Raw genomic sequence first — 13,318 nt, 5'->3', positions numbered from 1 at the left:
ATCGGGGGTGGTACGACAAGCAATAAAGCGCAGGTGGTAGGGTATTGGATATGCTGAATTAGAAGAAAAGTAATAAATAAATAGATACATAGGTACATGGAAGGTGTAAATAAATATATATATATATATATATATATATATATATATATATATATATATATATATATATATTCACTGAAAAAACCATAGGTTATAGACCATATATAGTTAGGAATTCGCATTTACAAAACCTTATTTTACTCACACAAAACCATTGAAATTCCATATATAGTTAGTTGCACTAACTATATATCGCGCACCCGCAACCCACTGCTGATGATGTCACATATTACATCATTCATGACATGGTCAGTGACATCACTGATGACATCTCAAATGACATCACTGATGACATCTCAAATGACATCACTGATGACATCACTGATGACATCTCATTTGACATTACTGATCACATCACTGATGATATCATTCATGTGATAATACGATGAACCTCTTCAGACTCTAATATAACCTTAGATACAATCAGTGTAAACAGACACTCACAGACTGTCACTCATCCATGGAGTTACTCACACACCTAGTCAGTCATGCAAAGAATCAATCACACCTCCATTTCCTCAACTATACAGTTATACAAACTTTACTTATTCAAACATATACTAACACATATTTACTCTCTTATACAATCCCTGATACAAGTTCACAATGATCCATACAGCCACTCACACATTCACTGGCTCTTATGCACAGTTATTTATATATGTCAACTCTCACATGTACTGTGTTTTACATATGTACTTACTTTGACATGTAGCACTGAGATATCCATTCACTCACCAATACACTCATGCACACAGTCAACCGGCCATACAGCTGTTTCCACATGCACTTTTGAAACCATACATCTAGTGAATCAACTGCTCACACATCTATGCACAGAGTCATACACCTCCCAGCCACCCACACACACACTCAGTCTCCCATACAAATACTTGGGCAACCAATCAATAACCCATATAGTTACTCATATAGCTACTTATCAACACATGCAACAGTTTACAGAACAACAGACATAATGATGCACAAATTAAGACAGTTTAGTCACTAACCCATGCACTCAGTGAGACACATTTAATCACTCACTCATACAGTCAGTCATGCACCTACTAAATCCTTCATCCAGACACTTATACATCCACTCATTCTTCAATATGTAAGACATATTTTAACTTTACAGAAACATACAGTCACTGGATGTTGTCATCAGTGATGTCATCAGTGATGTCATTTGAGATGTCATCAGTGATGTCATCAGTGATGTCACTGACCATGTCATGAATGATGTAATATGTGACATCATCAGCAGTGGATTGCGGGTGCGCGATATATAGTTAGTGCAACTAACTATATATGGAATTTCAATGGTTTTGTGTGAGTAAAATAAGGTTTTGTAAATGCGAATTCCTAACTATATATGGTCTATAACCTATGGTTTTTTCAGTGAATTTTCAAGGTTTTGTAAATGCTAATTCCTAACTATATATGGTCTATAACCTATGGTTTTTTCAGTGAATTTTCAAGGGTCTGTAAATGCTAATTCCTAACTATATATGGTCTATAACCTATGTTTTTTTCAGTGAATATATATATATACATACATATATAAACATATATCATCTGTATATCTATATAAATACAAACATAAATGCATGCATACATATACTTATATGCATACAGATGCATGTTATTTACATGAAAGTTGAAAAAACACTAATAAAAGCAAAGCTAAAAAGCCACCTCATTACAAACAGAATGGCTTTAACTTAAACGAGGGCGAGATCTATTGCATTTTCAATGCTTGTTTACTTTGGTTCCATCAAGAAGGCATTCAAATGTGTCACACATTTGCCATAAATTCTGAATGTTAGCACTCTAGTTGCACATTAGATCACTGTAGTAAAGCTACTGCTCACCAGGGACGTCTGCTGCTGGTATTCAAAGTGCATGTTTCAGTCTGCATGTCAGAATTGTTTTAATGAAATAGAAGAGGATTTGAGAAGTCACTCAAAATGATCCCTAATTTTTCTTTCTGAAGCACTAATCATACTTTCTATGGCAAAATTAACCCCCTCATGTTGTTCCTTTTTAAATTGAGTGTTTTCAGACTTACCACTTCATTCCAATCAAGATGGCTTCTGGTGTGCCATACTTTTGTCATAAGTAAGACTGTTAGCGCTCTAGTTGTTCTTTAGAACACTCTGGGACATTCTGTCATTGGGCTATACTTGGGGTACATCTGGGTGATATTTGGGCTACATTTAGGCTCTTTTGTCTCTGGTGGCCATCTTGGGAGACTGTATGTCAGAATGTTTTAATGAAATTGAAGAGGGTTTGAGAAGTCACTCAAAATGTGCCCTAATTTTTCTTTCTGCAGCACTAATCATAATTCATATGGCAAAATATACCCCCTCATTTTGTTCCTTTTTAAATTAAATGGTTTAAGAGTTACCACTTTATTCCAATCAAGATGGCTTCAGGTGTGCCATACCTTTGTAATAAGTAGGACTGTTAGCGCTCTAGTAGTTCTTTAGAACACTCTGCGACATTCTGTCATTGGGCTATACTTGGGCTACATCTGGGTGATATTTGGGCTACATTTGGGCTCTTTTGTCTCTGGTGGCCATTTTGGGAGACTGCATATCAGAATTTTTTAATGAAATAGAAGAGGATTTGAAAGGTCACTCAAAATGTGCCCTAATTTTTCTTTCTGCAGCACTAATAATACCTTCTATTGCATAATATACCCCCTCATTTTGTTCCTTTTTACATTAAATGTTTTAAGAGTTACCACTTTATTCCCATCACGATGGCTCCAGGTGTGCTATACCTTTGTAATAAGTAGGACTGTTAGCGCTCTAGTTGTTCTTTAGAACACTCTGGGACATTCTGTCATTGGGCTATACTTGGGCTACATCTGGGTGATATTTGGGCTACATTTGGGCTCTTTTGTCTCTGGTGGCCATTTTGGGAGACTGCATGTCAGAATGTTTTAATGAAATAGAAAAGGATTTGAGAAGTCACTCAAAATGTGCCCTAATTTTTGATTCTGCAGCACTAATCATACTTTCTATGGCAAAATATACCCCCTCATGTTGTTTCTTTTTAAATTAAATGTTTTAAGAGTTTCCAATTTATTCCAATCAAGATGGCTTCAGGTGTGCCATACCTTTGTAATAAGTAGGACTGTTAGCGCTCTAGTTGTTCTTTAGAACACTCTGGGACATTCTGTCATTGGGCTATACTTGGGCTACATCTGGGTGATATTTGGGCTACATTTGGGCTCTTTTGTCTCTGGTGGCCATTTTGGGAGACTGCATGTCAGAATGTTTTAATGAAATAGAAAAGGATTTGAGAAGTCACTCAAAATGTGCCCTAATTTTTCATTCTGCAGCACTAATCATACTTTACATGGCAAAATATACCCCCTCATGTTGTTTCTTTTTAAATTAAATGTTTTAAGAGTTACCACTTTATTCCAATCAAGATGGCTTCAGGTGTGCCATACCTTTGTAATAAGTAGGACTGTTAGCGATCTAGTTGTTCTTTAGAACACTCTAGGAGGCTGCAGTAGAACACAAAGGAATCAACTGACAGTCTCTGTCCTTGTTGGATGTACATGTTTTACTGAGAATGTCAGACTTCATTTTCACATGACTGAGAAAGATAATGTGAATTTACAGAAAATATGCTTTCAGTTTAGCTTATAGATCCCCTTCCAAACCACTATGGGAAAATCATGAGATATTAGTTTTCTTTCAAACAATATTCATGATATCACAGCAGAAGGTTTATTCACATGGTAAAATCACCTTAGAACCCACCACAATTCCTAAAACGAGTATGGTACCATCAACAAATGATTTATAATGTAACTAAAGTCCTAAAACCCTCTATTAACTACAATGCTTTTTAATGAGGTGCTATCATGTATATTGGTCCCAAGATGGCTGCCAACACTTCTTGGATGAAGTGCTGACAGCCAATCAGATCAGATGTGTGGTTAGGCTCCGCCCAGATATATATCTTTTTTTGAACCTAAATTACTCAAAATCCACTGGAGCACATATATTGAGACCTAGCAAAGGCACATCGGGCTAACAGTCCCTACAATTTTGCCAAGTTTCGTGCAAATCCATTCAGCCGTTCGAGCTAAAAGTGAGGCCAACCGCCCTATGGAAATTAACATGGGAAAAATGCGTTTTGGGACCCCCCTTTTTTCTAGGCCCCCCCTTGATGAAACCCCCCCAAATTGTCAGGGGCTGCTCAGAAACAAAATGTTCCATTTTCCTGAAAATTTCAGCCAATTCCGTCCACAAACGCCAAAGTTATTAGACATAGAATTTTCAAAAATCCCATAGAGAAAAAATCCTAACTATATATACCTACTGGCGACCGCCAGTAGGTAATATATATATATATATATATATATATATATATATATATATATATATATATGCAAAGTGGTTCTTATCCGGAGAGAAGAAACAAAGACCACGAGGGGAGTTCAGAAAAACGCCAGCTTTATTTCAGGGGTCCCAGCGCAGGCGGATGCATTTCGGCGAGTGAGCCTTCTTCGGCGCCCCATGCTGTTAGGAAGCCGTCCATAATTACCTCCTCCTGTTAAAAGTCCATGCTCGCACCTGACTCTCCTCCCCCTGGCAATTGGCTGACCATTCAGAGTTCGTGTAAAAAGTGGCGAACTCCAAGTCCCAGCATGCACTGTAGTTGCATAGATGAGAAGGTCGCATGAAGGAGTAAGTGAGCGTGGGCTCGGTGCAAGCTTCGCAGGTGAGTGGTACGGATCGAGGAACAGATGAAATGGCCGTGTTTACTCTTAGTCCCCTCTGACTGTAGCGACCAGCTTCATCAGGATTCAAGCAGGGTAGGGGCAGTCAAATGTGAGACAGTTTGCCCGATTGAGATGAAATATCTCGTTCCTCTCTTTTCTCTTCTTGATGTTGCTGGCAGAACACCGGAAATTCCAGTAACCTGGATCCAAAGTAGCTGCAAGCAGCGGGTTTGCCACAGTTTATTCCGGGTCTTTTTGGTGCTGCAGGGTCTTTGGACTGAGCCTTGGCAATCTCAGAAAATATGCAAAGTGGTTCTTATCCGGAGAGAAGAAACAAAGACCACGAGGGGAGTTCAGAAAAACGCCAGCTTTATTTCAGGGGTCCCAGCGCAGGCGGATGCATTTCGGCGAGTGAGCCTTCTTCGGCGCCCCATACTGTTAGGAAGCCGTCCATAATTACCTCCTCCTGTTAAAAGTCCATGCTCGCACCTGACTCTCCTCCCCCTGGCAATTGGCTGACCATTCAGAGTTCGTGTAAAAAGTGGCGAACTCCAAGTCCCAGCATGCACTGTAGTTGCATAGATGAGAAGGTCGCATGAAGGAGTAAGTGAGCGTGGGCTCGGTGCAAGCTTCGCAGGTGAGTGGTACGGATCGAGGAACAGATGAAATGGCCGTGTTTACTCTTAGTCCCCTCTGACTGTAGCGACCAGCTTCATCAGGATTCAAGCAGGGTGGGGGCAGTCAAATGTGAGACAGTTTGCCCGATTGAGATGAAATATCTCGTTCCTCTCTTTTCTCTTCTTGATGTTGCTGGCAGAACACCGGAAATTCCAGTAACCTGGATCCAAAGTAGCTGCAAGCAGCGGGTTTGCCACAGTTTATTCCGGGTCTTTTTGGTGCTGCAGGGTCTTTGGACTGAGCCTTGGCAATCTCAGAAAATATGCAAAGTGGTTCTTATCCGGAGAGAAGAAACAAAGACCACGAGGGGAGTTCAGAAAAACGCCAGCTTTATTTCAGGGGTCCCAGCGCAGGCGGATGCATTTCGGCGAGTGAGCCTTCTTCGGCGCCCCATGCTGTTAGGAAGCCGTCCATAATTACCTCCTCCTGTTAAAAGTCCATGCTCGCACCTGACTCTCCTCCCCCTGGCAATTGGCTGACCATTCAGAGTTCGTGTAAAAAGTGGCGAACTCCAAGTCCCAGCATGCACTGTAGTTGCATAGATGAGAAGGTCGCATGAAGGAGTAAGTGAGCGTGGGCTCGGTGCAAGCTTCGCAGGTGAGTGGTACGGATCGAGGAACAGATGAAATGGCCGTGTTTACTCTTAGTCCCCTCTGACTGTAGCGACCAGCTTCATCAGGATTCAAGCAGGGTGGGGGCAGTCAAATGTGAGACAGTTTGCCCGATTGAGATGAAATATCTCGTTCCTCTCTTTTCTCTTCTTGATGTTGCTGGCAGAACACCGGAAATTCCAGTAACCTGGATCCAAAGTAGCTGCAAGCAGCGGGTTTGCCACAGTTTATTCCGGGTCTTTTTGGTGCTGCAGGGTCTTTGGACTGAGCCTTGGCAATCTCAGAAAATATGCAAAGTGGTTCTTATCCGGAGAGAAGAAATAAAGACCACGAGGGGAGTTCAGAAAAACGCCAGCTTTATTTCAGGGGTCCCAGCGCAGGCGGATGCATTTCGGCGAGTGAGCCTTCTTCGGCGCCCCATGCTGTTAGGAAGCCGTCCATAATTACCTCCTCCTGTTAAAAGTCCATGCTCGCACCTGACTCTCCTCCCCCTGGCAATTGGCTGACCATTCAGAGTTCGTGTAAAAAGTGGCGAACTATATATATATTCCAAACATAAGTGCCCCCTTAAACAGGATCCGGACCCATGGGAGGTGGTGCACTCCCCGGGGGAGCACCCGGGAAAAATATACCAACCCAGTTCCACGCCTCAGCGAAGTTAGTGCACTCTCAGGACACGTTCACGAATATCCAAATGAGGTTTATTCTACTCCAACGCAACGTGTTTCGGCTGTTACGCCTTGCTCACACGTATGAGCAAGGCGTAACAGCCGAAACGTGTTGCGTTGGAGTAGAATAAATCTCATCACACACACACACACACACACATAAGGAAGGTAGTATATGTAGATTAAAGATGCATTTAATAAACTCCGGCTTTCAAGTGTTATTGTACTTAAATTTGTATTTTATTTTTGTAATTCAATAGTGAAGCACTTGTAGATAGTTATGATAAAAGATTTACTAATTTATGTAGTCACTTATATATATGTTAAAAAAACATTGAATAATGTAACTATCAGTAATATGTACATTTGTTAAGCAGAACTAATAAATCTATTTTTAAAAACATAATCGTTATACACGTTTCTACAAGAATACACATATATAGGTACAGATCTATAGTCCAAATAAATGCTTGTATACAGAAGGATATGCTGTAAACTTCTGTTTGTGTATGGTGGTTTTGTGGGGTTGAGCCAATTCTCGATTTTGTATTTTTAAAACTTTAGAAAAATTGTGTTTATTGAATTTAATACATTTCCATTAAAGTTTTAATTCAAAATTAATGTAATAGTGCTGCAGCATTTTTTTTTAATCTACATTAAAATACATATTTACAATTATTTTTTATTAATGTTTATCAGAAAGTATTTTTTATGTTTATTTTGGAGTTAAATACATTTTGTATTCGTCCCTTTACATTACAATAGGAAGACTCTGCAGTTGGGGCTGAGATCGTTGCATGTTAAAATATAGGGAAAAAACTACAGTTCAGCCTGTCAAACTAAAGGATGGGAATAGAAACATGGAACCTGATGTCGTAAAGGAAGGTTTCAAACATAACAAGCTCTCAATTTTGGGGTTCATTGGGAGAGCAAATGAGAAGTGTAAAAGTGACGCCTTCATCTCTGTAGATTTTGAGCGCTAGGTCAGAGGTACTTGAATTTTGTTCTCTGGAAGAGAGCGTCTGCAGGTGCAATTAAAGGTGCAATTAAAGGAGGGAGACCAGACTACAACAACAGGAAAATTTAAAGACAGACCTATGCCTCCACAATGAAAGGAGCACAGGTCACGCCTAAACCACCACAGCAAGCAGCAGCAACTCAAATGTTTTCAGCATTGTGACTGGCAGTGCTGGGGGTCGGGGTGGGGGTGCTAAGATGCACAATGTACTCAAAGTTTTTAATTTTAGAAAAACGGTTCCTCTACTTTTTGTGAAAAGACAACAGTCCCGAAAAAGTTAATTCCGAGAGTTGAAATACTTCAGCTGAAGTGTAAGGCAGAGAATCTCCTAGCTGTGAAACTGAGGGAGGGTTAGACAGCTAAACAAGCTTTATTGCCAGGGTGCCTGAAAGAAATGTAAATGTGCACAAATTGTCAATCTGCAAATGTGAAGGGTGCTTGGAAGCCAGTGTTGGCTTTAATTGATGGAATCACTTGAAGCTTCTTGATGGCATACATGTATTCTGTATTGTAAGGGCGCTACCAGCTAAGCTGTGAAGTGTGTACTTTTAAAAGACAGTTATTAAGTACAGTCTGAGTAGCATTAACATTGAAATGTTAGAAGCACTATATCTTAAACCTTTTAGTGTATTTTTTAGCAGTATACCTTATATACTGTATGTACTGCAAGTTCAAATAATGAGTTACAAGTTCACAGTGCTTTCTCCAACAGACTGGGACCTTATAGCCCTAAACATACACAGGTTACTAGTCTCCACTGCTCCAAGACGGATTCAATTCTGTGGCTCCCTGGTGAAGTTCATTAACTAATAGAGGTTCATAATGTATGACCGTGCCTTTCCCACTGAAGAATATAACTTGTATTTCATTTCAATTTAATTTAAGCTGTGCGTTGCTTTATATTTAGGTATCTGAAGGTTAAAGACCAAAAAAAGGTACATGATATTGTTTTTTTGTCACGCCTTCGACCACGCCCCCATTGCGCGCAGCATCACAGTTCCCATACTGTTTTTAACGCACTTCGAGTGCTGGTCACTAGCAGGGACATCCACGGGAAGACTGGACTACTGGTAATGCAGGTGACTTGTTGACAGGGTGGTGCGTCCAAAATTCGAGCAGAGTCAGCCTGAAGCCAGGACCAGGCACCTGCCTGTCAGGAAGCCGTTAATTGCTCGGACTCCCAGAAAGAATCACACTGTCAAAGAACACTCCGTGCGCCTAAAATCTACCAGTCTTGCCAGGAGTGCCCACTCCGTTCGAGCCGCACCACCTCATACACAAGACAGTACTTCTCACAGAAGACCTGCTGCGACCGGGGCTCCAGGGAAGACTCTTCCCCAGGACCCGTCCCGAGCTTCTTTCCCCGATAATCTTATACCTGGCGCTGCATCGGAAACGACAGCTCATGCGCTGCACTTAACACGCAGGTGTGCAGCGCAGCCCCCCCCCCCCCCCCCCCCCCCCCCACACACACGTCGCCCGGTGCAGGGCGCCCCATCCTCTGAATATAATGTTGGTTCCGCCGCCACGGGCACGCGCAGGGAGACCTCTGGGCTGGAAACACCACACCTCGCAGTGACATCTGCTGCTGACCCCTGAGCTGCGAACCCAAGGACCCGGTGCTCCGCTGCACCAGCCAGGCAGGACCTGTGGTACCCAGGACCGCTCCGACCACTCACCTTAAGTTGAGACTTGGAAACTTTGCCACTTTTCTCGACGTCCAGCGCGGTGAAGGCGTACCAGATGGACTTCAGCAGCTCGCCCCGCAGGTCCATGGCTGCTGCATCGCTCACAGCTTCGAGTGTCGAGCAACGGGACAGATCCGGTGGCAGGAAACGAGCATCGGCGCTGGCAAGCCTCGCTCGGAAACCGCACGAGGGGAGCAGCGTGCGCACCGCGCCCTCTGCCGGACGCGGGCTGAAGAGCACACGCACCAAGGGAAATAGGCTGCTTGGACATGTTGCATTCTGCATTAGTGCACGTTGGGATAGAGTAATTGCATTGGTGTGTATATTTATTTATAGAGCGCTTTACATAAGGTTTCACATAGTTGCAAACTTACATCAGTTACAAGTTACCAAAGATATAAATAAAAACATTTTAGGAGCATAGAAGAAAAGGAAAATGCGGTGGGGATGGGAGAGGGGGTAGGGGAAATAGGAGTAGGGTATAGGTACAACGGCGAGACAAGGGGGGAAGGTGAAGGCCGAATTGGAATCCACAGCTCATCTCCTCTTTAGCTTTCAGGTAGCTCCACCGGGCATTGTGAAATAGCTAGGTCTCAATAGGCTAGAAGACCAGAGGAAGGGAGCGTAGAGGGGTGAGGGAGTAAGAGGGGGGTACGACAGACAAAGGAACGTCTGCCCAAAGTCCAGCTGGGTAGGTGACGGCCGAGGGGAAATCCACAGCCCATCTCCTCTTCAGCTAACAGGTAGCTCCTCCGGGCATCGGTCAAATACCAGGGTCTCCACGGTCGAGGGAAAGTTCCAAGAGAACATGTCCTGGAGAGAGAGCAGGATCCAGTTCAGGTGAGGGATGTGGTTAAGATCAGGTAGATGACCAGTTCTATTGTCCAGGAGTGATATAGCATTATGGAGAGACCAACTGAGGCAGCCAACTTGAGGTCAGGCTTGGGTGTTGTGGCCTTGGTGTTAAGTACAGTCTTGAAACCCATCAGGGATGCAAACAGGTCTTTCATAGTGAAATTGGAGTTAATTTGAGCGATGGTAAGGGCTTCGAAGCCTCGTCCAGGGCCGTAAGCGCTATAACAATGCAACTACAATACAATACATGTGAGTTTTTTTGTGGGGGGGAGGTTTATATAGCGCAAACTCGGTGAGAAGGTATCTGAGATCTTTACATGAGCACCAGTTGCATTAGACAGGGGAGATTAAGTGATTTGCCCAGAATTACAGGATGTTGAATGCCCCTGACAAGACTGTACACATTCCCCAGCTTTGAGGTCTACCGCTCTAGCCCTTTGGCCACATCCTTTCCTCTTACTAGTTGTATTGAAAAGGATAATGGGGGATAGAAGAAGGAAGAGTCTAGAAGGTGTTTCTTGGGAGATCATAGTAGTACAATGAGGTTTGGGATAAGGAGAGATGGAGGAAGGAAGAATCTCTAGAAATGGATTAGGTCGATCATTGCAGTAAAATGAGTTTTGGGATGAGTCGAAGGAGGGATAGGTAAGGGAAGATTTTAGAAGGGTTGTTTGGGAGATCATCGTATTAGATGCTGTGTCCAAATTACAAAGTGTTGGATTCATATCAGGCCAAGAAAATGGACTGCACCGTGTCACCACATCAATTACGTGACTCATCACTCAACTATGATGCACGGTGGAGGAGGGAGGGGGAGAAAGAGAGAGAGGGGAAGAGAGAGAGATAGACACGTGCATCCCCTCCCCGTGTCCTGGAACTGAACAGGAGTGATCTGTGTTATATGTTGTTGTTTGTAATGACGCGCGTGGTCACAGTTGCGTCATTACAAACAATAATATTCATGTTGTGTTTTGAAAGTGTAGACCGCGTGTGCTTCCCGCGTGCTGTGTGTTGTGCGAGTGCATCTGGATCCGCGTGGTGTTATTTGAAAAGAGCGTGGGGAAGTGTTATGGGTGGAAATGACGGTTTCTATTCATTCAGTTGTTTCCCGTACTAGTGAAGACTTGAGGAATAAAGTACCCGTGCTTCATCTTTACCTGGATTTTGTTGTTTCTTCTTCTTTGGATGTTTACTGGCATTTACAACACTGGCGACGAGGATGGGAACGTAATTCTGCGTGAAATGGTTGCCGATTTTTGAGCTGTTTCCAAGATTTATGCCAACCTGCTTTTTCATTGGCCATTTACACGGAAAGTTTTCATGTCAACTGTCAACAGAGGGAAGAGAGTTCACAGGCGGTTTGATGAGTTATCATAAATTAAAGATGAGCTTGCTGTAGAAAATGGGATTTTATTGAGAGGTGATAAGTTTATTCCACCTTTTGGTCTTAGGAAGAAATTTCTTGATTTAGCTCATGAAGGGCATTTTGGTATATCAATCACCAGGAGATGTTTGAAAAACAATTTTTGGTGGCCTGGAATTGATTATTTTGTGGAACATCAAGTGAAGTTATGAGAGTTATATGCCAATAGTGACAAAACTGCAAAGGCCTTGCCTAGTGTTCCACAACCAGTGGAGCTACCTGTATCACCTTGGAATAAAATTGGCATTGACATTATTGGACCGTTTAGTGTACTACCACAACAACATGCTTTTGGCACAGTGATGATAGATTATTTTTCGAAAAGGCTGGAAATAAAAATGGTTAGGGAGGTTACTAGTGATGCTGTCGTTCAATTTATGGATGATGTTTTTTGTAGAGAGGGCATTCCTCAAGAAGTGGTAACAGACAATGGTCCACAATTTGTCAGTAAACAAATAGAAAATTATTTTAGTAGATGTGGAATTTCTCACAAAAGAATAGCAGTATTCCATCCAGAGGCCAACGGCCAAATAGAAAGATTTAATAGAGTGGTCAAGGAAGCTATTCAGTTGGCTGTGAAAGGTGGTTTATGTTGGAATAAAGCAATCCAGTCTAAGTTGTTGTCATACAGAACTGCTCCTAATGCGATTACTTTGTTGTCTCCTTTTGAATTATTGAGAGGGCGGAAACCTAGCACTAATCTTGTACCTTGGTGGTTGAAGAACAAGGATAGTGGTCGTATTGATTTTGCTGAGGTTGATTTTACAGAAATTCGCAAGAAAGTTGATGCATATAAGGAGAAAATGAGGAATGATTTGTTAAAAAAGGGGACAAAGAGTTGTGTTTCTATACAAGTAGGGGACCTTGTGAGATTAAAAAAAGGTAGTTTTGTACATAAGGGATTGGCCAAATGGTCTAATCCAACCAGGGTTGTAGAGGTATTTAAAAATGCTCTGAGAGTGTTGGATGTAGTGTTTGGCATTTTAGTAGAGTCTCAAAATTTAATAGTGACAAACACATTTCAGAGGATGATTCATCAAATGTATTTTTGGATGTCACTGCTGATGGATTGGTGGTACCAGGTTCTGTACCTGGTTCTTCTGTAGTTTCGGGTAGTTCCTGTGATTCTGCTTCGCAAGAATTATTGAGGAGTTCAAGGAATCGCAGGATTCCAGATAGGTTCAGGGATTTTGTTCTTGTTTAAAAAAAAAAAAAGGGGGGGGGGAGGTGTGTCATATGTTGTTGTTTGTAATGACGCACGTGGTCACAGGTGCGTCATTACAAACAATAATATTCATGTTGTGTTTTGAAAGTGTAGATCGCGTGTGTTTCCCGAGTGCTGTGTGTTGTGTGAGTGCATCTGGATCCGCGTGGTGTTATTATTTGAAAAGAGCGTGGGGAAGTGTTATGGGTGGAAATGAAGGTTTCTATTCATTCAGTTGTTTCCCGTACTAGTGAAGGCTTGAGGAATAGAGTACCCGTGCTTCATCTTTACCTGAATTTTGTTGTTTCTTCTTCTTTGGATGTT

At 42.2% G+C, this 13,318-nt stretch overlaps 1 protein-coding gene across 1 annotated transcript in view; it reads right to left on the bottom strand.

Moving 5' to 3' along the window:
- Window positions 1-9,658, bottom strand: part of DEF6 (DEF6 guanine nucleotide exchange factor) — a 478,117-nt gene extending 468,459 nt beyond the window's left edge. Inside the window, exon 1 of the mRNA XM_086923236.1 lies at window positions 9,504-9,658. Within this exon, the coding sequence (XP_086779362.1) occupies window positions 9,504-9,599 (96 nt within the window). The 5' untranslated portion in view covers window positions 9,600-9,658. The remainder of the gene's footprint in view (window positions 1-9,503) is intronic.
- Between the last annotated feature and the right edge of the window lie 3,660 nt (window positions 9,659-13,318).

The sequence above is a fragment of the Lissotriton vulgaris genome, chromosome 5 (assembly GCF_964263255.1).
Source record: "Lissotriton vulgaris chromosome 5, aLisVul1.2, whole genome shotgun sequence".
Classification (NCBI taxonomy): domain Eukaryota; kingdom Metazoa; phylum Chordata; class Amphibia; order Caudata; family Salamandridae; genus Lissotriton; species Lissotriton vulgaris.
This window is presented reverse-complemented; position numbering and strand designations above follow the sequence as displayed.